Source organism: Felis catus, chromosome B2, assembly GCF_018350175.1.
Source record: "Felis catus isolate Fca126 chromosome B2, F.catus_Fca126_mat1.0, whole genome shotgun sequence".
NCBI classification, from domain to species: domain Eukaryota; kingdom Metazoa; phylum Chordata; class Mammalia; order Carnivora; family Felidae; genus Felis; species Felis catus.
Genome location: NC_058372.1, coordinates 11,493,758 through 11,518,402, shown reverse-complemented (window position 1 = coordinate 11,518,402; position 24,645 = coordinate 11,493,758). Strand labels below are relative to the sequence as shown.

The window sequence follows — 24,645 nt, the reverse complement described above, 5'->3', positions numbered from 1 at the left end:
AAAGGGCCTGAAGAATGAGGGAGGTAGGCAGGCTGGACAGGAGGCAGAAAAGGGAATGTAGACTAAGCAACTTCCAGTAAGTTTTTTTTAGGAGAGTAAATTTACACATAATATCTCATTCCAGATTGACATCATTGAGAAATACATCTTTCTCTTTGAAGTTGATTGATTAGGAAATATTATAACAGATGCCTGCTGTCTGCAGCATACTCCGCTAGAGACTGTAAATAAAGGAAACCAGCGGCGCTTAGCTGGCTCAGTTGGTGGCTCTTGACCTCAGTGTCATAAGTTTGAGCCTCACATTGGGTATAGAGATTAAATATAAAATCTTTTTAAAAAAATTAAATAAAGGAAACGAGTTTTCTTCTACAAGATGGCCTTTCTTCCTGAAAGGTTGACACAGAGATGGAGTAAGGGACCAAAGAAATCAGACTTCACAGGTTGGAAGGACTGCAGAGTTCTGCTAGGTCAGTCCCACAATGAAGGGGTGAGTTATTTCTTCAGCTTCTGCAGGTGCCCAGACTGCTTGGGCTTTATCCTCTCCGGAACTGGAGGCCGTGCTTCCTGAGGGGTAGGAGAATGGTTCCCTGGTGACAGCTGTTCTCTCTGAGTGGGAGCTGGGTCCTGCACTGGGGACTGAGCCTGAATGGACCTGATCCTTAGGGAAACTTAGCAAGTCTTGCCAACAGTGCTCTCTTGACTGAAAAGGCGATCTCCCCCCAACCCTTGCATTGTTTCATGTATATTTATTTATTTTTAAAAAATGTTTATTTATTTATTGGGCACCTGGGTGGTTCAGGCAGTTAAGCATCCGATTTGGGCTCTAGTCATGATCCCGTGGTTCATGAGTTCCAACCCTACATCGGGCTCTGTGCTGACAGCTCAGAGCCTGGAGCCTGCTTCAGATTCTGTGTCTCCCTCTCTCTCTGCCCCTCCCCTGCTCAAGCTCTTTTCTTCCTCAAAAATAGATATTAAAATTTTTTAAATAAGTAAATAAATATTTATTGTTGAGAGAGAGACACACACAGCTTGAATGGGGGGAGGGGTGGAGAGAGAGGGAGACAGAATCTGAAGCAGGCTCCAGGCTCTGAGCTGTCAGCACAGTGATTGGTAGCATCAGGGTGATGGAGATGTGGGGAGGACAAAAGAGAAACGACATGTACCAGAATTCCACAATCTACCAGGCTTCCCAGGCTCACTAGTGGCATCTCATTTCATTTTCACAACCATCCTGTGAAGCCTGTGTTGTTGCTCCCATTTTGCAGATAAGGAAATCGAGGCTCAGAGAGGTTAGTATCCTGCCTAAGTTCACTTGCCTAGCTGTCAAGCATTAGGGACTGTTTTGAATGCAGTTCTTTCTGACTCTAAAGCCACTAAATTATACTGTTTCCCATGCCCCAAGCAGAACAAATTTGATGTCTAAATGGCCACTTAACTCCAATGAGCTCTACCCAGATTTTTCACATACTTCAAGGAAGAACCTTTATATTTGGTCCGTGACCCCGAGTTTAATTGACCAGAAGACACGAATGATCCCATGTACAAAAAGTGATTCAGGTGTTTACCCACATGCATTACTACTTATCTCCAAAAAGAACTGAAGGGAATTACTTGAACAAAGGTATCATCGTGTTTCCGGAACAATTGATGGGGAAGGGATGACTCAAGTGCTTATGGTCTCTGACCTCCTAGGACAGCTCTGATCATTTCAAAATTTCTTTTGTGAAAGTTAAACATTTTTTTTTCCCCCTGAGAGCTTTCATCCATTGGTCTATACACTGAGGGTTGCATACAATTCAAATTCCTCTTCCGTGACAATGCCTCCAATTATCAGCTGTGGCTTTCAAGTTCTCCTAGGGTTTACACTGGAAGTGTGGCATAGAAAGAACTCAGTCAAGGGCTTCTGGTTAAAGACGGAGATTAATCCTACTCTTCTGTATCTTCTTCCTCCCCAAACCCAACATGTGTGACAGCAATGAATTAAGAATGAATTAAGAAGGGTATGAAGCCACTAGAAAAAGAAAACAGTGGACAAAAAGGTTTTATCACAGTTTTGGGAGTGGGCAAGCAAACAGGAAAGCGGTAACTCACTGAGCAAATCAGAGAACACTGTGACCCAAGGACCGGGAGGGGGAGTTTTTGCAAACTGGAATAGCATCCCCTGGAGACTCCCAGCAGTGTTGAAAGCTGGGGGGAGGCCCATGGCTGAGAATGAGGTGGGGCCAGAGTCCAGGTACACACACATTGATCCCCAGTTCTCTCCCGCCCTGGGCAAGCAGGGGACGCTCTCGTCCCCCGCCTCCACAGGAGTCCAGAGATTTATTCTCTAGAGAAATTGAACCATTGAGCCTCAACTCTGTGCAGTGAATAAGTGTGCAGATATAAGTGAACATCTTCTAATGTAGCACGGGATGGGACCCAGCCTCTTCCCTCCCCTACACCTACAACAGCACAGTTTCCTATGCTCACCTGCTCCCATGCGACCAGGAGAGTTGTCTTTGGGAAAAAAATTCTTCTTGAGAAAAATATGGTGAGTTTAGACTATTTGCATGTATTGTGATTATGGATTTATTTAGATTTGTTATCTTCTTATTTTGTTCATTCTATTTACTCTGCTTCTTCTATGTTCCTTTTCCCCTTCATTCTTTTCTTTGGGGGGGGGGGGGGTGCAAGTGAGCAAGGGGCAGAAAGACACAGAGAGAGAAGCAGCGCTCGCCCGAAGTGGGGTTCATGTTTTACTGGATGCAGGGCTTGTGCTCGCCCAAAGCGAGGGTCAAGCTTACCTGATGTGGGACTCAAACTTACGAACCATGAAATCATGACCTGAGCCGGAGTCAGATGCTTAACAACATCAGATGATTAACAACAGAGCCACCCAGGTGACCTCATTCTTTCCTTCGGAATGGATGGATGGCTTTGTTATTCACGCCTTTCCCTTCCTTCTATTGGTTTGTAAACTGTAACATTCTCTCTCTCTCTCTCCCCCTCCTCCCTTCATTCCTTTCTTCTGTGGTTACTTTTAAACTTTAACATAAATTCTCTGACTTGATCAGTATCTCTATCCTTCTTCAAAACAATGCAGGTGCTTTCACTCATATGACTTCTCCTCTCACACTGTTGACCACATTCTAGTTACACTTCATTTGCATACTCCCGTATAAGTTGTGCTGCTTGTTTAGATTTAACCAAATACGGACCATTTTCTTTGCTCACCACTCTTTCTCGGCTCTTATTTCTTCTTTCTGAGTTTAATTCGCTTCTTCTTGAAGCTCTTCCTTTAAGAGTCTCTCATTTTATTTTATTTTTTAACATTTACTCATTTTTGAGAGAGAGAGAGAGAGAGAGAGAGAGAGAGAGAGAGGAGAATGAGTGGGGGAAGGGCAGAGAAAGAAGGAGACACAGAATCCAAAGCAGGCTCCAGGCTCAGAACTGTCAGCATAGAGCCCGATGCAGGGCTCGAACCCACGAACTTTGAGATCAGGACCTGAGTCAGACACTCAACCAAGTGAGCCACCCAGGTGCCCCTACATCTTATGTTCTTGAGATTCTAATCCTGCTGCTCTTTTATCTACTGACTTCCTTCCTTCTTGATGTATACTTTAGTGGTTTGTAATTTTTTATTGTGAACTCATCTTTACCGGGGCTTCATATGTGAATGTCCATATGGCCTGGGTTGAGGGCTTATTTCCCCAAAGAGATTTTAGATTTGTTACATGTAGGTGTTCCAGAGGTTCACGACTCCAGGACCGGTATTTATGTTAATATCTTAGCATTGGCGTTGTTAGTGCATGATGGAAGTAAAAAGTCACACCCGGGTAGGTGTGTGGTTACAAATTCTTAAGGGAAACTTTTTGTTTCCCACCTCCACACCTGCCTACACACATATACATGAAAAGTTTTACATCACTTTATGACAGTGCACGGATTTTTTTTTTTTGTTTATTCTTTTTTTTTTTTTTCCCCTAACAGTACACTGTTAGGGAAACAGCCTTTCAAACATCCCACTTTTATGTAGACATCTCAATTCCAATTCTCTACCTCAAATGGGCCGATGCCTTGTCTCATCATGGGCATTAAAACTTGAGTTTTTAGGTCGGGGGGGGGGGGATAAGAATGAATTATCTCTGTCCCCCTACCTCCACTTGTTCCTGGTCTCCAGTTCCTAATTGATTTTCTTCTCTCTTACTAGGGCTTTCCTTCCTGTTCTGAAACTTAGATGTTCTTTCAAAGGATGTTTATAATCCAAAATGTCTGTATTTTCTGAGAGTTCTAATATTAGTGTTTACCACTAGCAAAAACTGGTAATCCCCTTCATTTCTCATGTAGAGCCATTTAATCATGTGATGTCTAAAAACTAGCTCACTCCAGCCAAGCCTAGTGAGCCTCATCCTTCTATCTCAACCAGCTTATTAAAACATATCTTCTAAACAAAAACAGTATGCCCCCTCACTACCCACCACACCAAATTATTCTAAATTTAAAAGCGTAACCTATAAGGGGCAGCTGGGTGGCTCAGTCAGTTAAATGTCCTACTTCAGCTCAGGTCGTGATCTCACCATTTGTAGGTTTGAGCCCAGCATTGGGCTCTGTGCTGACAGCTCAGAGCCTGGAGCCTGCTTTGGGTTCTGTGTCTCCCTCTCTCTGTGCTTCTCCCCCATTCATGCTGTCTCTTTCTCAAAAATAAATAAACATTAAAAAAAAAATTTGAAGTGTAATCATATGAAAATTGCCAGGATATTAAAAAAAAAAGTGGAGAGAATTTTCCCTAACCAATTTTATTTTTTTATTTTTTATTTTTTTTTATTTAAAATTTTTTTTCAACGTTTATTTTTTTGGGGACAGAGAGAGACAGAGCATGAACGGGGGAGGGGCAGAGAGAGAGGGAGACACAGAATCGGAAACAGGCTCCAGGCTCCGAGCCATCAGCCCAGAGCCCGATGTGGGGCTCGAACTCACGGACCGCGAGATCGTGACCTGGCTGAAGTCGGACGCTTAACCGACTGCGCCACCCAGGCGCCCCTTCCCTAACCAATTTTAAAACATGCTATAGATCTACTATAATTACATATTATAGTATAAGTAGAAAATGTAGGTAAATCATTGAGGCAAAACATACAGTCAGAAGTCTTTTCTTTGCAAATCCCAATGAATGGTCTCATATGCCCTTTGGCCAGCATCCCCTGAAATCATTGATTTATACCACAAAAAGTTGTCCCAGTTCCTATTAACTGATATATAACTGCTTTGAAACAATGTCTGATTCATTTGATCACTTATTTTTATCCCAATTTTATGCTTTCATGGATTGACTGATGGAAATGCATTCTACTATTGCATTTTTAGGACCCCTTCCTTCAATGAATATTGATTAAAGAGAAAATTCGTAACATGAAATATAAGTGAAACCCACACCAGCTATTGTCTTAAAATTAAAAATGTTACAATTTGACATACATCTAAGAACTTCACAAAACCCTTGACTAAATGTGGGGCACAGGAAGGGTAGTGGTGGGTAAATATGGAAAAGGAACTGAGGGGCGCCTGGGTGGCGCAGTCGGTTAAGCGTCCGACTTCAGCCAGGTCACGATCTCGCGGTCCGTGAGTTCGAGCCCCGCGTCGGGCTCTGGGCTGATGGCTCGGAGCCTGGAGCCTGCTTCCGATTCTGTGTCTCCCTCTCTCTCTGCCCCTCCCCCGTTCATGCTCTGTCTCTCTCTGTCCCAAAAATAAATAAACGTTGAAAAAAAAAATTAAAAAAAAAAAAAAGAAAGAAAAGGAACTGAAAGTTTAATTGGCAACCTAAGCATGGAAACACAATTATGATGCAAAATAAACTACAAACTTTTGAGAGAAAATCTGAATCTCTCACGAAGAGACAAAGGTGAAGGGCATCAGGGAAAGCTTTTCTGAGTAGTTGAATTTGAACTAGTCCTTGAAAAATAAGGACAATCTTTGATTAAGAGGGCAAGCATCGAGGGGTGCCTGGGTGGCTCAGTCGGTTAAGCATCTGACTTCGGCTCAGGTCATGAACTCACTGCTCATGAGTTTGAGCCCCATGTTGGGCTCTGTGCTGATAGCTCAGAGCCTGGAGCCTGCTTTGGATTCTGTCTCCTTCTCTCTGCCCCTCCTCCATTCATGCTAGCTTTCTCACTCTCTCTCTCTCTCTCTCTCTCTCTCTCTCTCTCTCTCTCTAATATAAATAAACATTAAAAAAAATAAAAGAGGGCAGGCAGTGAGACTGAACAAAGAGCATGAGCCTTGGAGTTATAGGTAAGCATGGTTTGGAGAGATATTAAAGATAGTACAGCGAGCCTGGGGCGAGGGCACAATTAGAAGAAGGACACCTGTGAGCATGGTTTGAAGTCAGATCAAGTGGGATTAGCATGGTTCAACAGAAAGAGCTGAACTTTGGAGTCAGACAAACTTAAGACCTGCCTGGTGCTGCCATTCACCTGCCATCCAACCTTGAGAAATGTTCTCAGATCTTTTTTCTTCCACTTCTTCATCTGCAAAATGGAGATGATAATGTTAATCATACAGATTGTTCCAGGAATTAAATGGGATAATGCATATAAAAGACATGCTACTATTCTTTGAACAGAGGTGTGAACTCTGCTGTCAGTACGAAGTGTGGGAGAAGTGCGAGGTTAGAAGTAGAGAGATCAGCCATGTTAAGATTTTTTCTTCTCTCCAGCTTCATGCAAATTTAATTTACATAAAGCAGTGTGTAAGTGTAAGGTGTACAACATAGCGATTTGATATTATGCATATATTCCAAAATGGTTACCACCACAAACACATCCATCACATCTACATTTTTTGTGTTGAGGAGCTTTTAAAATCTGCTCTCTTAGCAACTTTCAGATATAAAATAGAATACTGTTAAGTATAGTTACCCTACTGGATATTACATCTCCAGAACTTATTTGTCTTATAACTGTGAGTTTGTACCTTTTGACCACCTTCACTCATTTCCCTCACCTCCTATACTTCACCTGTGGCAACACCAATCTATTCTGTTTGAGTTTGGGGGTTTTGGATCCCTCATATAAGTGACATCATATGGTATTTGTCTTTCTTTGTCTGACTTACTTCACTTAGCATAATGTCCTCAAGGTCCATCCATGTTGTTGCAAATGGCAAGATTTCCTTCTTTTTTATAGCTGAATAATATTCCATTATATATATATATATACACCAAGTTTTTTTCCTACCTACCTTCCTTCCTTCCTTTCTTTCTGCTTTCCTTCCTCCCTTTCTCTTTCTTTCTCTTTCTTTCTCTTTCTTCTCATTTTCTTTATCCATTAACCCATTGATTGGCACATAGGGAGAGAGAGAGAGAATAGGAACACGAGCTGGGGAGGGGCAGAGAGAGAAGGAGACAGAGAAACCTAAGCAGGCTCCATGCCATCAGTAGCAGAGTTCAATGTGGAGCTCAAACCCACAAACTGCAAGATCATGACCTGAGCCAAAACCAAAAGCCAGATGCTCAACTGAATGAGCCACCCAGGAGCCTCTCGTAGTTGTATGTTTAATTTTTTGAAGAAATTCTATACTGTTTTTCATGTTGGTGGTACCAATTTACATTCCCACCAATAATAGCACACCAGGGTTCCCGTTTCTCCACATCCTTGCCAGCAGTTGTTAGTTCTTCTTGTTGTTGTGGTTTGTTTGATAATAGCCATTTTAACGGATATGAGATAATATCTCATTGTGGTTTTAGTTTGAATTTCCCTGATTATTAGTGATGTTGAGCACCTTTTCACGAACCTGTGGGCCTTTTGAATATTTTCTTTGAAAAATTGTCTACTTAGGTCCTTGGTCCATTTTTTATTCAGATGGTTGTTTCTTGTTTTGTTTGTTTGTTTTGAGGGTTTTTTTTTGTCTTGTTTTGTTTTGTTATTGAGTTGTATGAATTCCTCATATGTTTTGGATATTAACTCCTTACCAGATACGTGGTTTGCAAATATTTTCTTCCATTCTATTTCATTATGTTGATCATCTCTTTTGCTCTACAGAAGCTTTTTAATTTGATGTATTCCCACTTGTTTATTTTTGCTTTTGTTGCCTATGGTTTGGGTGCTTCCCGGTCTGTAAGGGGAGACCCAATCCCCCATGTGTTGGGGTAAGGCATTAGCAAAACCAGTAGAAGCTAAGATAGCCTGAGGGAGAATTCGACACTGCCTAGGCTGCTGCTCTGCTTCTCCATTGGCACCCTCCCCGTCTTGCTTTGGTAGGTCAGAGGTAATAGGTAGATGGGGCTCCGGGCTCCAGAAAGCACGCGTCTGGTCCTTCTTGTGGGGTCCTGAAAGACCCCCTGAGTGATGCAGAAGAAAGCCTGGAGTTAAGAGTCACTGTGACTGCCCGGGTTCACCCTGTATGGGAACGGTACCGAGTGCCAGGGCAGGGGCTGTGTGGTGGGCAGCCCAGATCTGGGAGCAGAAAGGCTGAGTCTCAAAAGTACCAGTGCAAGGCCAGCGGGGAAACCTGGTCAGCAGAGGCAGTTTGCCAAGCTTCTTGGGATAAAACTGTCCTGCAGTAAGTTTCTTGGGGGACTAACCATTACTGACATCAGTGGTGGATAAAGCCGGGAAGGAGGTCTGTGTCCAAAAATTAGGTGGGAGAAGTTACTTCTCAACCGGGGGTCAGCAGAAGGCAACAGAGAATGATAAATTACAGGCACCTACCCTGGCAGACAAGACGCATCTTGAGGAGCCCCATCCTGGGAGCCAAGGGGCTCAGGGGACAGACCAAAGAGGGGTGGAAAGAGCCCCAGTGCTGAGTTTGAGCTGACTGAAGAGTAATTTTAAACAGGAAGAAGCTATCCAAATATCCTTTTCTACATATCTGTACCATTTTTTGTTAGCTTATTTTTAATATTTGTTAACCTGTTTTCCCTTTTAAACTGTTCTTTTAGGGGCTTCTGGGTGGCTCAGTCAGTTGAGCATCCAACTCTTGATTTTGGCTCAGGTCATGATCTCATGGTTTGTGAGTTTGAGCCACACATCAGGCTCTGCAGTGACAGCACAGAGCCTGCTTGGGATTTTCTCTCTCTCTCTCTTTCTCTCTCTCTCTCTCTCTCTGTGCCCTTCCCCCACTCACATGCTCACTCTCTCTCAAAATAAATAAATAAACTTAAAAAATAAGTCTGTTTTATGGTTTGCCTCTCTCTCTTTTTTCTTCCCTCTATGGTCATCTGTTTTGTTTCTTAAGTTCTACATATGAATGAAATCATATGGTATTTCTCTTTCTCTGACTTATTTCACTTAGCATAATACTCTCTAACTCTATCCACGTTGTTGCAAATGGCAAGATCTTTTTGGTATGGCTAATATTCTATGGTATACATACACCACACCTTCTTTATCCATTCATCATTCAGTGGTCTTTTAAGCTCTTTCCATAATTTGGCTATTATTGATTAGGCCCCTCTAAACATCAGGGTGCATGTATCCCTTCAAATTCGTATTTTTGTATCCTTTGGGTAAATACCTAGTAATGCAATTGCTGGATCGTAGGGCAGTTCTATTTTTAACTTTTTGAGGAAACTCCATATTGTTTTCTAGGGTGGCTGCACCAGTTTGCATTCCCACCAACAGTGTAAAAGGGTTCATCTTTCTCCAAATCCTCACCAACATCTGTTGTTTCCTGTGTTGTTAAGTTTAGCCATTCTGACAGGTGTGATATATCTCACTGTACTTTGGGTTTGCATTTCCCTGATGATGAGTGACATTAAACATCATTTCATGTGTCTGTTAGCCATCTGTAGGTCTTCTTTGGAAAAATATCTATTCATGTCTTCTATTTATTTATTTATTGTTTTTGTTTGTTTGTTTTTGTTTTTTTGTTTTTTGTTTTTTTTTGAGAAAGAGAGAGAGCAAACTAGGGAGGGGCAAAGGAAGAGAGAGGGAAAGAATCCCAAGCAGGCCCCATGCTCTGTGCAGAGCTTGATGTGGGGCCTGACCCCACGGTCATGAGACCATGACCTGAGCCAAAGTCAAGAGCCACATGCTGAACCGACTGAGCCACCCAGGTGCCTCTTCTGCCGATTTTTTCACTGGATTATTTGTTTTTTTGGGTGTTGAGTTTTAATAAGTTCTTCACATATTTTGGTTGTTAACCCTTTTTCAGATATGTCATTTCAAATATCTTCTCCCATTCTGTAAGCCGCCTTTTAGTTTTGTTTCCTTTGTTGTGCGGGAATATTTTGTCTTGCTGACGTCCCAGTAGTTTAGTTTTACATTTGTTTCCCTTGTCTCCAGAGATGCATCTAGTAAGATGTTCCAGCTGGGGTCAAAGAGGTTTCTGCCTGTGTTCTGTTTTGATGGTTTCCTGCCTCACATTTACATCTTTCATCTATTTTGAATTTATTTTTGTGTTTGGTGTAAGAAGGTGGTCCAGTTTCATTCTCTTGCATGCTGCTGTCCAGTTTTTCCAGCACCATTTGTTGAAGAGACTCTCTTTTTTCCACTGGATGTTTTTTCCTGCTTCAATATTCTTCCTCGAAGAAGAGTTGGCCATATAGTTGTGGGTCCATTTCTGGGTTTTCTATTCTGTTCCATTAATCTGTTTTTTTAAATGTTTATTTATTTATTTTTAATTATTTTTAATGTTTACTTATATTGGGGGGGAGGGGCACAGAAAGAGAGAAAGAGAGACACAGAATCTGAAGCAGGCTCCAGGCTCTGAGCTGTCAGCACAGAGCCCAATGTAGGGCTCAGACTCATGAACTGCAAGATCATGACCTGAGTCAAAATCAGATGCTTAACTGACTGAGCCACCCAGTGCCTGTAATGTTTATTTATTTTTGAGAGCATGAGCACAAGCAGGGAAGGGGCAGAGAGAGATGCGGACGGGGGTGTGTGTGGGGGGAAGGGGGAGATACAGAATCTGAAGCAGGCTCCAGGCTCCAAGTTGTTAGCACAGAGCCCAACATGGGGCTTGAATCCACGAACAATGAGATCATGACCTAAGCTGAAGTTGGATGCTTAACCAACTGAGCCACCAGGTGCCCCTTCGTGTCTATTTTTTGTGCTAGTACTATATTGTCTTGATGATTACAGCTTTGTAATACAGCCTGAAGTCCAGAATTGTGATGCCTCCAGCTTTGCTTTTCTTTTTCAAGATTGCTTTGGCTAATGGGGTTTTTGTGGTTCCATACAAATGTTAGGACTGTTTGCTCCAGTTCTGTGAAAAATGCTGGTAGTATTTTGACAGGGATTGCATTAAATGTGTAGCTTGGTTTGGGTAGTACAGACAATTTAACAATATTTGTTCTTATACTCCATGAGCATGGGATGTCTTTCAATTTCTTTGTGTAATAGTCAATTTCTTTCACAAGTGTTTTATAGTTTTCAAAGTACAGATCTTTTACCTCTTGGGTTAGGTTTATTCCTAGGTATCTTTTGGTTTTTGGTGCAATTATAAATAAGACTGATTGCTTGCTTTATTTCTGCTACTTCATTATTGGTGTACTAAAATACAACAGATTTCTGTACATGATTTTATAGTCTGCAACCTTACTGAATTCAGATATCAGTTCTAACAATTTTTTGGTGCGGTCTTTCAGATTTTCCACATGGAGTACCATGTTATGTGTAAATTGTGAAAGTTTGATTTTTTCCTTGCTGATTTGGATGTCTTTTATTTCTTTCTGTTGTCTGATTGCTGAGGCTAGGACTTCCAGTAGTATGTTAAATAACAGTGGTGAGAGTGGACATCCCTGTTTTGTTCTTGACCATAGAGTAAAAGTTCTGTTTTCCCCATTGAGGATGATATTATCTGTGGGTCTTTCCTATAGGGTCTTTATTATGTTGAGATATGTTCCCTCTAAACCTACTCTGTTGAGGATTTTTTATCAAGAATGGATGCTGTAGTTTGTCAAATGCTTTTTCCGCAAATATTGAGAGCATCATATGGTTCTTATCCTTTCTTTTATTAATGCAATGTATCACGTTGATTGATTTGCAAATTTGAGCCATTCTTGCAACTCAGGAATAAATTCCAATTGATCATGGTGAACGATTCTTTTAAGGTACTGTTGGATTCAATTTACTAATATTTTGTTGAGAATTTTTGCATCCATGTTCATCAGGGATACTGGCTTATAGTTCTCTTTTTTAGTAGAGTCTTTGTCTAGTTTTGGAATCAGGGTAATCCTGGCCTTGTAGAATGAATTTGAAAGGTTTCATTCCACTTCTGTTTTTTGGAATAGTTTCAGAAGTATAGGTATTAACTCTTCTTTAAATGTTTGGTAGAATTCCCCTGTGAAGCCATCTGGCCCTGGACTTTTTTTTTGTTGGGAGATTTTTGATTACTGATTCAATTTCCTTGCTGGTTATCAGTCTGTTCAAGTTTTCTATTTCTTCCTGTTTCAGTTTTGGTACTTTGTATGTTTATCCATTTCTTCTGGTTTGCACAATTTATTGGCATACAATTTTTTATAATATTCTCTTTTTTTACGTTTATCTATTTGAGAGAGAGAGAGTGAGTGGAGGAGAGGCATAGAGAGGAAGAGAGAATCCCAAGCAGGCTCCACACTGGCAGCATAGAGACCAATGCAGGGCATGAACTCACGAACTGTGAGATCACAACCTGAGCTGAAACCAAGAGTCAGCTGCTTAACCGACTGAGCCACCCAGGTGCCCCTCATAATATTCTCTTATAATTGTATTTCTGTGGTGTTTTCTCTCTCTCATTTGTGATTTTATTTATTTGGTTCTTTCTCTTTTTGATAAGTCTAGCTAGGGGGTTATTGATTATATTAACTTCTTCAAAGAACCAGCTCCTGATTTCAGGATTGATCTGTTCTACTGGGTTTTTTTTGTTCCTGTATCATTTATTTATGCTCTAATCTTTATTATTTCCTTTATTCTGCTGGCTTTAGGCTTTCTTTGTTGTTCTTTTTCTAGTTCCTTTAGGTGTAAAGTTAGGTTGCATATTTGAAATTTTTCTTGCTTTTTGAGGTAGACCTGTATTGCTACATACTTTCTTCTTATGACTGCTTTTGCTGCATCCCAAAGGTTTTGGACCATTGTGTTTTCATTTTCATTTGTTTCTATGTATTTTTTAAAATTTCTTCTTTAATTTCCTCATTGGCCCATTCACTCTTTAGTAGGATTTTTTTTATTTTCTTTCTTGTATTTGTGGTCTTTCCAAATTGTTTCTTGTGATTGACTTCAAGTTTCATAGTGTTGTGGCCAGAAAATATGCATAGTATGATCTGACTCTTTTTGTACTTGTTGAGGCCTGATTTGTGACCTAGTACGTGATCTGTTCTGGAGAATGTCCCATGTGCACTCAAAAAGAATGTGTATCCTGGGGCGCCTGGGTGGTGCAGTCGGTTAGGCGTCCGACTTCAGCCAGGTCACGATCTGCGGTCCGTGAGTTCGAGCCCCGCGTCGGGCTCTGGGCTGATGGCTCGGAGCCTGGAGCCTGTTTCCAATTCTGTGTCTCCCTCTCTCTCTCTCTGCCCCTCCCCCGTTCATGCTCTGTCTCTCTCTGTCCCAAAAATAAATAAACGTTGAAAAAAAAAAAAAAAGAATGTGTATCCTGCTGCTTTAAGATAGAATGTTCTGAATATATCTGTTAAGTCCATGTGGTCCACTGTGTCATTCAAAACCACTGTTTCCTTTTGATTTTCTGCTTATATGATCTGTCCATTGACATAAATGGGTGTTAAAGTCCCCCTACTATTATTGTTATCATTAATGAGTTCCTTTATGTTTGTTATTAATTGCTTTATATATTTGAGTTCTTTCAAGTTGGGGACATAAATATTTACAATTGTTAGCTCTTCTTGTTGGATAGATCCCTTTATTATGATATAGTGTCCATCTTCATCTTGTTACAGTCTTTGGCTTAAAATCTAGTTTGTCTGATAGAAGTATGGCTACTCCAGCTTTCTTTTGACTTCCAGTTGCATGGTAAATGTTTCTTCATCCCCTCATTTTCAATCTGCAGGTGTCTTGAGGTCTAAAATGAGACTTTGGTAAGCAGCATATAGATGGGTCTTGTTTTTTTCATCTATTCTGACACCCTCTGTCTTTTGATTGGAGCATTTAGTCCATTTACATTCAGACTAGTTAATGATACATATGAATTTAGTGCCATTTTATTACTTGTTTTATCATTGTTTCTGGAGATTTTGTCCATTCCTTTCTAGTCTTTGTTGCTTTTGGTCTTTCTTTCCCACTCAAAGAGTCCCCTTTAATATTTCTTGCAGGGCTGGTTTAGTGGTCAAAAACTCCTTTAGGTTTTGTTTGTCTGGGAAACTCTATCTCTTCTTCTATTCTAGCCTTGCTGGACAGAGTATTCTTGGCTGCCTTTTTTTCCCGTTCAGCATACTGAACATATCATGCCGCTCCCTTCTGGCTTGCCGAGTTTCTGTGGACAGATCATTGCTAACCTTATTTGTCTTCCCTTGTAAGTTGTCTTGCTGTTTTTAGGATTTTTTCTTTAACTTTAGATTTTGCAAGTTTAACTATAATATGTCTTGGTGTTGGCCTGCTTTTGTTAATTTTGTTGGGAGTTCTGTGTGCCTCCTGTATTTGACTGTCTGTTTCCTTCCCAGATTAGAGAAGTTCTCAGCTATAATTTCCTCAAATAAACCTTCTGCCCCCTTTTCTCTCTTCTTCTTCTTCTGGCACTCCTATGATACAAATTTTATTACATTTCATGGAGTCACTGTGTTCCCTGAGTCTACTTTCTTGATCCAAGATTTTTCTTTCCCTCTTTTGCTCAGCTTCACGGTTTTCCATACTTGTATCTTCTATATGGCTTATTTATTCCTCTGCTTCTTCCATCCTTGTGGTCATTACACCCAGTTATTTTTGAATCTCGGTGATTGCATTTTTCATTTTGGCCTGATTAAGTTCTTTTATCTCTGCAGTAAGGATATCCCTGATGTCTTCTATGCTTTTCTCAAACCCAGCAAATATCCTTATGATTGTTGCTTTAAACAATGGATCAGAAAAATTAAAAATAATAAATTCTGGATTAGGCATATTACTTATATCTGTTTCAATTAGATCGCTGGCCATGACCTTTTCTTGTTCTTTCTTTAGGGATGAATTGGCATTTTGTCTAGGTCTCTATCTTCTTCTCTGTGTTAGGAAAGCCTGTTATGTTTCCGGCTCCCAAGAATAATGGCTTTATGAAGGAGAGGTCCTATAATGTCCAGGGCTTGGTGCTTCAAGAAATGTCTCTGGTGTATGCTGCATGCACTCTGATGCTGTGTTATGGCTGCTCTGTTTCTCAGGTTATTCCTCTGTAGGGTTTCTCCTTGCCTGCAGTAGGGATTGTCTGGATCTTGGCCAGAGTGTGGCAAGTTTTTAATAGGTTTGCTCTAGTCTGCTTAAGAGACCTGATGCTATTTCCATTAGAGCTGAAGATTTGGAGAACTCTGGTCAGTAGGCATGGTGCAGGCTGGTGTTTGTACTGGTCTTTTGGGGGAGGGGCCTGCTACGCTGATTCTCAGACACACTTCCTGGAGAAAAGCAGTTACCAGCAGAATGCAGGGGGGGGCGGAGCTTGGTGTAAGCAGGTTAGGCAGCCAGTGTTGGTGCTGTGCTGTTTACTGAAGTCGGTTCAGGCTGAGGGGCAGGAGACGGAAATGGTACCAGCCAGCTCCATTGTCCTTGGAGAGCAGAGTTTGGGCTTGCTGCTATCAGGGCAGACCTCCTGGAGGAGCGAATAATTTCCTCTCGTGCATCCTCGGTGTTTTTGATTGCTGTTTTCACAATGTCTGTATCTGGGTTGCTTGCCTGTTTGGAGCAGCACAGTACACTTTGGGCTCTATCCCAGCCAGACTGGCTGAGTTTTAAAACTCCAAACTTTAGGGACCCGGTGTGGTAGGGACCTGCACTGATCTTCTGGGGAGGGTCTTGCTTCACTGGGATTGATGCACGTTTGACCCAGAAAGGTGGTTGCACCAGCATGCAGGAGCATGGGGTTTAGAGCAAACTGCACTAAAGAACCGGCGTCCAGGTTAGCCTCCCTCAGCAGGTGTCTCTGTGCCTGTGTTGAGGGGCGGGGGAGGGAAATGTTGCCTGCCGGCTCCTTTGTCACCGGAGAGGCAATGCCACCTCTCTCAGATGTGCTCCAAGAAGATCCAGCAGTCTCTTTCGGTGAGTCTCAGACAATCCTCAGGTCACACAGTCTGCCCCTGGGTTACCTGCTCACCTCCTCTACTGGAGCACTGCAGCACACTGTGCACCTCCAAAACTCTAGTCGCTGAGCCCCGCTGGTTGCAAAAGCTCATGAAAATCAGCCGCTCTCATTTTCCCAATGGCTTTGGGGAAGTGTTTTCCTTGTGTGATCCCGTGTGCTCCTCTCTCTGCCTCTCACCTGTGTCTGCAGCCAGGGCTCCCTCCCCTCCACAGCACCCACTGTTTCTCCCCCAAACGTCTCCGCACCTCCTACCTTTGATGATGTGGCCTCTTCTCTCCCTCTAGTGCAGTTTGTTCTGTCAGTCCTCAGATCGATTTCTTGGGTGTTTGGAATGACTTGACTTATCTAGCTGTGTTCAGAGGATGAGGCAAGCCTAGGGTCCTCCTACTATTCTGCAATCTTAGCTCCTCCCCCCAAATCCCTTCACTTTACATTTCTTTTTCTAGTTATCCTGTTTTGGATTTTAGAGGGGCACCTGGCTGGCTTAGTCGGTTGACAGTCTTGCTCCTTAAAAAAAAAAAAAAAATTAATGTTTATTTTTGAGAGACAGAGTGAGACAGTGTGAGCGGGGGAGGGGCAGAGAGAGAGAGAGAGAGAGAGAGAGAGAGAGATAGAATCCGAAGCAGCCTCCAGGCTCTGAGCTATCAGCACAGAGCCCAACCCAAGGTTCAAACCCACAAACAGTGAGATCCTGACCTGAGCCACCCAGGCACTCCGAGTCTGACTTTTGATTTTGGCTCAGGTCATGATCTCACAGTTTCCTGAGGTTGAGCTCTGAGTTGAGCTCTGTGCTGACAGACCGGAGCCTGCCTGAGATTCTCCCCCTCTCTGCCCCTCCCCCACTTGCATGTCATCTCTCAAAATAAACTTAGAAAAAATTTTAAAGTTTCATTTTATAAGCTTCAAGAGCTTTGAACCCCTTTCGCTTACTTCCGAACACTTGGGTGTGTATCACGTTTTAATAATAAAATAATCCTACCATTGTCAGTATCTTCAGAAAATAAACCCTATAAACCCTTCTTTTGTTGGCAGTTTTATTTCAAAAGCTGATCATTACAATTACTTGCCTTAATAAGTAAAAAATATGCTTGAATTTCCTAAGACTCATTTCCTATGTTGAGCAAAACCATCAAATATATTCATGTGCTTGTGCCTTTAAGAAGCAAATCTGAAAAGAATCAAATGTGAAAACATAACTATAAATAGAAACATAATTAATAGTTTGGGATCATTTGCCTCCCCCAGGAATATTGGTGCAGTTTGATTACTGGCCATAACTCACACATTCAAATAATCATAGTATTTTCACTTTTTTATTAATATGTGTTTTATTCCATGAAAATGTGGCTTTCCTTTTGACTCTGTTGCTTATGTAAATAAGAGTTAATTCCTATATTCGGTCATAAGTTCTAGTTAGCTTTGCTTTGGCCCATGGCCTCAGCTATGTAACTCCTAACTAGCTATGGAAGTTTAAAAATATGTCTACAAATTCTTAGACATTCCTCTTTTCAAAAGGAAGAGCCTAATTTCCTTCCCTTCAGTGGGGGCTGGTCTCATGACTCACTTCAATGAACAAAAAGTGGTGGGAGTGACACAGTGTGACTTGTGAGTCTAGGTCACAAAAGGCAATGTGGCTTCTGTTTGTCCCCCAGGACCACTCACTGGGGATGCCAGCCACCGTATCATGAGGTCAAGCAGCATGAAGGGGTCTATACGGTGAGGGAGTGCCAGCTGTGTAAGTCACCCTAGAAGTGTGTCCTCCAGGCCCAAGTGTGCCCTTCAGATGACTACAGCTGTCACACCGTGACTACCACCTCTGAGCCACTGTGGCCAGAATGACCTAGAAGTGCCACTCCTGAATTCTGGACCCATAGAAATCACGTGAGATGTTTATTATTGTTTTCAGCCACTGAATTTAAGAGTACTTCAATTTACAGCAACAGGTAACTAATACTCTAGCTTTCTCACAAATATGTACCTTTATATATAAAAGGGCAAGGGGAAAATGTGGGAAATTGGCATCCATATCATCAAGACAGTCTTGAATGCAAGTGGTACTGGGGTTAGACCTTACAGCCTCATTCTTGGTAAAATGCTCCTTTCATGGCAGTTGCTATGGCTAGCATTTTAACTCTTGTGTTTTTAAATAGCTTGGCTCATTTGTGGTTGACCATACACTAGGTACAAATTATGCTGATTCAGGCAAGAGTGACTAGCCAATTACATGAAGGCCTGGCTTTTGGCTCAGATGTTTAGTCAAAGAAAAACATATCTACTCTTCCAGGCTGTACCCAAAAACCCATTCTAGGCCAAGTAAAGATGTAACTAAAACAAAGAAATGTAAGAGCATCTTGGTATGGTTTGGTTCAGGCAGATATTTAGGAAAGGAAGGCCCCAAATAATGGTTTGAAGTTGTTATAAACACCCATGTGTTCCAGTTTTAAAATCTAGTTACAGGTGTTTTTGGTTATGTGAAAGGGTCAAGTTGGTTTATGTTATCTAAAACCAAACTAGAACTTTGTTTTCCCTCTCCAAGTTGATTTTCTTCCAGAGACTCCAATTTCAAAACTTACCTCTTTCTTTGTAGAACATTCACTGTTCTATTCATCAGCCTCTGAGTGTCTTCGTGATGAGGGTCCCATAGGGATTTGAGAATTCCTTTCTCAGGGACAATCCGGCGCTGAGAAAACCTACAGTAGCTTCAAGATGGTGGTCATTGCCAACTGGGCTCAGATTACGGTGACTGGGGCACCCAAAGCATCTTCCGGAGTCACAGTCTTCTAAGAACTGTGTGCAATGACCCAGGCACCTAGTGAGCATCATAGAGGGGAAACAGAACTTTTTCCAAGAGTACACAGAGGTCAGTGTGTGTCCCAGCACATCTGAAAGATAAAGACTAAGTTTTATTTCAACTCAACTCACTGTATCTAGGGGGAAAAATGACCATTAAGTGGCACTCAAATCTACAATGATATTTCCCCTTACCTCAGGGGATTAGAAACAAGTGACAAGCAGGTTAAATTTCTGAATTTTGAATTTTGTTTTCATTCCAGTTCATACTGTCTTAAAGGGCAGAAGTTGCCTGCTGGCATGGCCTTCTCGTGGAGCCTTCCACAGTCCAGGCTCCCCACGAGTGAGATGCTGCAGTAGCCCCAAGCTGTCTGCCAGGGCACTGCTGGGCATTAGAAGACAATGCTTTCCCTCCAGGCTGGAGTACCTGAGTATTACAGGCTGACTTGTTATTTTTCAACGTAGGAGGTATGCCCAATATTATGCAAAGAAACTTGTGCTCATGTTACTGAAATAAGCAAGCTCAAGGGTGAACGCAAAAATTCTCTACATCACTGTGCCCTGGTGGCATATTTTTCTATTTTTAGCTCTTTTCATTCAGAAAAGCCAGCAAGAACTCTTATTTAATCACATCTTCTTTCGGGACTTCTTGATGATATACCAGAGAACTTTATTTTTTAAAAATAAAGATTAATCATGTCAATAGTTTTCTTTCCCCCACCCCAAACTGTTCTAAAGCTTAAATATTGTAGGAGTACCTGGGTGGTTCAGTCAGTTAAGCATTCGACTCTTGATCTCGGCTCAGGTCATGATCTCATGGTCCGTGGGATCAAGCCCCACATCAGGCTCTGTGCTGACAGCACAGGGCTCGCTTGGGATTCTCTCTCCCTCTCTCTTTGTCCCTTCCCTGCATGTGCAAGCATGTGTGTGTGCCTGCTCTCTCTCTCTCTTAATAAATATGTAAACTTAAAAAAAAAAGCTTAAATATTGTAATTGTTAAAATAAGTATTGACTAAAGCTATCTAAGCAGAAGTATTATCTTGCTCTTCCTTAACTCTAAAGGTATTTTTATGAAGTCATTCTTCCCAAAAGCTGGTGCCCTAGAAACACAAGACTAGATTTTTATTATGGTAAAATGTGTGTCCAAATAACTGTCAACAAATGTGAGGACACTAGTAATACTGTACTTTGGAAGTCAGCTGTCAAACACATGCCTGTACTTAACTATCTGATATGGTAAGACCAGTTTGCTCTTCCCAAGTCATAATGACAAAGTTGGTGATCAAATACCAATGATCTCATTCTAGGAGAAGGAATGACAATTTGCTCAATTTGTCTTGAATTCTACTTGTAGTCATCACTTAGTTAAATATTAAATAACTGTTTTCCTCCCTCGATCCTATGCTATAAAATTGAAATAACTTTGGGCCTTCCCCGCTCTCTACTTTCTCCTGGAAGTCTATGAAAGACACTCGTCTGTCCAGGACAAGCTATATCTAATTATCTTTATTTATTATTAAATGTTTTTATTTATTTTTTGAGAGACAGAGCATGAGCAGGGGGTGGGAGGCACACAGAGAGAGAGGGAGACACGCAATCCGAAGCAGGCTCCAGACCCTGAGCTGTCAGCACAGAGCCTGACGTGGGGCTCCAACCCGCAGACTGTGAGACCATGACCTGACCATGAAGCTGGATGCCTAACCAAGTGAGCCACCCAGGCGCCCTGACTACGTCTCATTCTTGACCTCTTCAGAAAGGCTACTGTGAGCCATGGAGATTTTTCTGACAACGTTGTGCGCTATCCTTTTAAGATAAACCTTTCATATTAAGCTGTCATTAGCCACTATGTCATAGTTGGCAGGACACTGCTACTTGCTCTCAAAGACTCGCCTGTGCGCGGGGGACACGTCCCACACCCCTCGTTCTGTCTGCTGCAGGTGTCGCACTGGTCAGGTCAGAAGTCGTGAGACTCAGCACAGCCCCCTCCGTACTCTGGAGGTGCCCTGTCGTCAGAGGCCTCTTCTTCCATGATACGTCACAGACACGACACGGGGAGGAGACTGATGGAAGCACGGGCTGAATCCCGGATCTGTCGCCGTCCCACTGACCCACCCCTCTGACCTCAGTTTTCCATCATCAAACACCTAATACATAACAGCAGCACCTATGGCATCCGCTGCTGTGAGGACTAAGCCAGATGCTATGTTTCAAATGCTGGGAACCGTGCCTCGTACGGTTGGCTGTTACTATTGAACATTGGCTGTTACTATTACCCTTCAAGCTACGGAGACACATATATATATGTACCAATATGGGAAATTAGATCTGAAGCTAATTGGCAGAGTTATTAAAGACAAACAACCGATGTTTTAAAATCTGAATTAGACAGTCTGTATTCTAACACACACACACACACACAGACACACACACACAATCTGTACCAATTAAATACAATAAAGTTGAAAGGGGATATAAATTACAGTTCTTTTTCTTTTTAAACAGACAATAGTAGAATACTACAGTCGGCTCACTATACACAAAAGTCATCAACAGCAGCTTTTCATTAAAGTCTCCAAAATCTTACTCATTGACTGATGCTAAGAACTGAAAAGAAAAACTTAGAGAATGTACACATTCTCTCTCTCCCACAACACATTTATTGCTGTACATCCACACCGATTTTACAGGCATCTACAGAACGAGCGCAAAAAGTACTTCTGTAAAAATTTCCACATGCGTAATCCTTCGACGTCTCCGTTACCAGGAGAACCCTGCCAATGAAGACGTGGACAGCAGGATCACCTGCATTCCATCATCTGCTGCGAGCACGGTGAAGCGGGCACCTGTGAACTTAATAGCTCATCCCATGCCTTCAGTGTTTCCCAGAATTTAAGTAAAATTAACAACAGCAAAACCACACGACGAAAGCTACCGATCCAAAACGAAAAACCACAAAAAGACAAAAATCAACATCCCCTCCCCTCCCCAAACCCAACTCCGGGCATGTCCTTGTGTTCTCTTAACAGTAATACTGCTCTCTGAATTCCCCCTGCCGGCCAGGCCGAACCACAACCTGGGGTAATGAAGGCTGGAGTCGGAGCCCCAGGCATTGTCAACAGTTACCCTACAACGTCGCACCAGCAGGCGGTGGCCGGGTGGAAGACTAAGGAATATAGCTGTGAGATTTTTCAGTGTGCTTTATGAAACAGGACACAGAACAGCTACATGTGGCCTGGTAGCCAAGAGGAGTGTGGCACCAAACTCACAGTCAGACATATATGTACACACAAAACGAGGGGACAGCAAAAACGTTCAGTCTTATGTAAGTTCTTTGGTTGTAAAGAACGGCATTCTGTAACCTTTTCTGCAAAGAGGGATTCGCAACCTCATTCTTAGGCAATCAGGTCTTTTTCATCTGCTCATGTATAAGAGATTACCTAAGTGGTTTTGTAACCAAATCCAGTACCTTATGATTTTCTAGAAACCACTCATATCTGCATTTTCGTGTGCAGTCTTGTCTGTCTCCAAACAGACATACTATAGATATACATTTCATATACATCATATATATTATTTATAAAAAAAAAAAAGAGCATGGACTCCAGATTCTACAGTAAGAACTGATTAAAATTGTACAAGAATACAGTCCGCTTGAATCTGTGGAGGTTTCTACACAGTGGGTGTGTGTAGTAATAAGTGCAAACAAAAATACTGCCACTTAATTCAATCCAGGATTTTCGGTTCTCTGGCTTTCCGGAAAAAGCAGAGGCTGCCGATTCCCCCGAGTGACAAAGTGCCAGCTTCTCCCAGCTCGGGAGGAGAAGGCAGGTGGCCCACGAAGCGCTTGGCTTCTCCACGCTGGTCTGGGGTCCCCGGCTGGGCCGCAGCATGTTTTACAGATGGGGCTGGTGCTTTCACGAGGCAGACCGCAACGAAGATGCTGTGGCCTGCGGGGAGGCGCTGGCTGCTTTCACCGAGTGCTCGCGCTGCCCTGGAATGCAGACCCTGGTGAGTTCGAGCTCCTGATCCCCGCCCCCCTCCTCCCAATACCAACACACACACACACAAACACACACACACACACACACACACACACACACACCCCACGTACACACAGGGCCCATTCACAGCCAGACATCACCCACTCAAGGGGCTCTCCCTGAAGGGACCCACAGGATCCACTTTATTATGGAATCCTGTTCTAGGATTCACACTAGACAAAGGAGAAACCTTGCCCCGAAGTGAAGCTTCTAGCAAAAGTGATGACAGAAAGAAGACCCAAAGTTAAAGTAAAAAAGTGTTGTCACAACTTACTAAAACTAAAGAGTATTACAAAAACACTAAAGCAATAAAAAACAAAAACAAAAACAAAAACACAGGGGCACCTGGGTGGCTCAGTCAGTTAAGCGTCTGACTTCAGCCTAGGTCATGATCTTGCCATTTCCGAGTTCGAGCCCCACATCGGGCTCTGTGCTGACAGCTCAGAGCCTGGAGCCTGTTTCGGATTCTGTATCTCCCTCTCTCTCTCTGCCCCTTCCCCACTCACATTCTGTCTCTCTCAAAAATAAACATTAAAAAAATTAAAACAAATCACCATAATCCCATGTTACTCTGATACAGCAAATATTTTTGTAAATGCCACTTCTATTGTTTTTATTAAAAAAAACCTTTTTTTTAAATGTTTATTTTTGACAGAGAGAGAGAGAGAGAGAGAGAGAGAGAGAGAGAGAGAGAGAAACAGAGTGTGAGTGGGGGAGGGGCAGAGAGAGAGGGAGACACAGAATCCGAAGCAGGCTCCAGGCTTGGAGCTGTCAGCACAGAGCCCGATGCGGGGCTTGAACTCAACGAACCGTGAGATCACGACTTGAGCCAAAGTCGGACGCCCAACTGACTGAGCCACCCAGGCGCCCCTGTAAATTCCACTTTTAAAAGGCAGGATCTTTGGCAGGAACACACTATTGTGGAGCCTCTGAAAACAAAAATCAGGTCCTGTTCCTGTTTGTTGGTTCCATGTAATCCAATCAGTGGAACAAGGGGGAGGGATTGTTGTCTCCTCCTCTTCTGTAAGCCCGCGGCCACCCCCTATTATCACTGCAGCAGAGGGGTCTCTGAAGACAGACCCCCCGCTCTGCACTGCACTGAAGCAGCGAGTCAGCGGAGGAGAGCAGCGGCTCCCGGGAACCTGAATTTTGAAGAGGCACCCTCAATACCTCTTGGGAAGTCTGCTGCACACTTGGGTTTGAGAAGCATTAGAATTAGCCCTTGGACTTCACGGAGGAAGGACCGAAAGGCTGATCCAGGCCAGCAATGCAGATTCTGCCTGAAGACCAGAGCAAAGGAAGCCAAAGGCTCTTAAACAAACGGGTCGTTGTTTCATGGGCAAAGAACAGTAACAAGTAACTTTATTCTTAGTCTTATGTTGGGGGAAGAAAGTCTTTTGTTTTTATTGCAAGAAATCACCGTCTGGGTTTTGCAGTTTATTTAGGAGTATGCTGTGTAAGTGATTACACACTGAAATGTTAAGGGCTAGTATGAAAAGGGGGTAAAGCTTGTTGGGGGAAAAGCCACCAAACCAGAATAACTTCCTCAGCAAAGCCAAGACCAATGGCATCATATCTTTCTAGATTATTTTTCTAGTTCTGTCTGCTCTTTGTTTTGCTAAGTTCTGGCCCTCCCATACCCCTCACT

At 42.5% G+C, this 24,645-nt stretch overlaps 1 protein-coding gene and 1 long non-coding RNA gene across 14 annotated transcripts in view; one reads left to right on the top strand and one right to left on the bottom strand.

Annotated features, from left to right (window-relative positions):
- The first annotated feature begins 10 nt into the window (after window positions 1–10).
- Window positions 11–22,568, top strand: LOC102901178. 5 transcript variants are annotated; one of them, XR_006597520.1, is made up of 5 exons: window positions 13–76; window positions 394–487; window positions 17,820–18,110; window positions 19,221–19,425; window positions 20,895–22,568. It is a non-coding gene; the product is annotated as an uncharacterized LOC102901178 (long non-coding RNA). The 5 variants fall into 5 exon arrangements; XR_002742175.2 differs by having other exon boundaries at window positions 39–76; window positions 394–467; XR_002156853.3 differs by lacking the exon at window positions 394–487 and having other exon boundaries at window positions 11–76.
- The window catches only part of KIF13A (kinesin family member 13A), a 214,283-nt gene continuing 211,232 nt past the window's right edge, over window positions 21,595–24,645 (bottom strand). For all 9 annotated transcript variants that reach the window (XM_023253636.2, XM_023253638.2, XM_023253639.2 and 6 more), the window contains one exon: window positions 21,595–22,948. In XM_023253636.2, coding sequence (XP_023109404.2) covers window positions 22,928–22,948 — 21 coding nt within the window. In that variant the 3' untranslated portion in view covers window positions 21,595–22,927. The remainder of the gene's footprint in view (window positions 22,949–24,645) is intronic.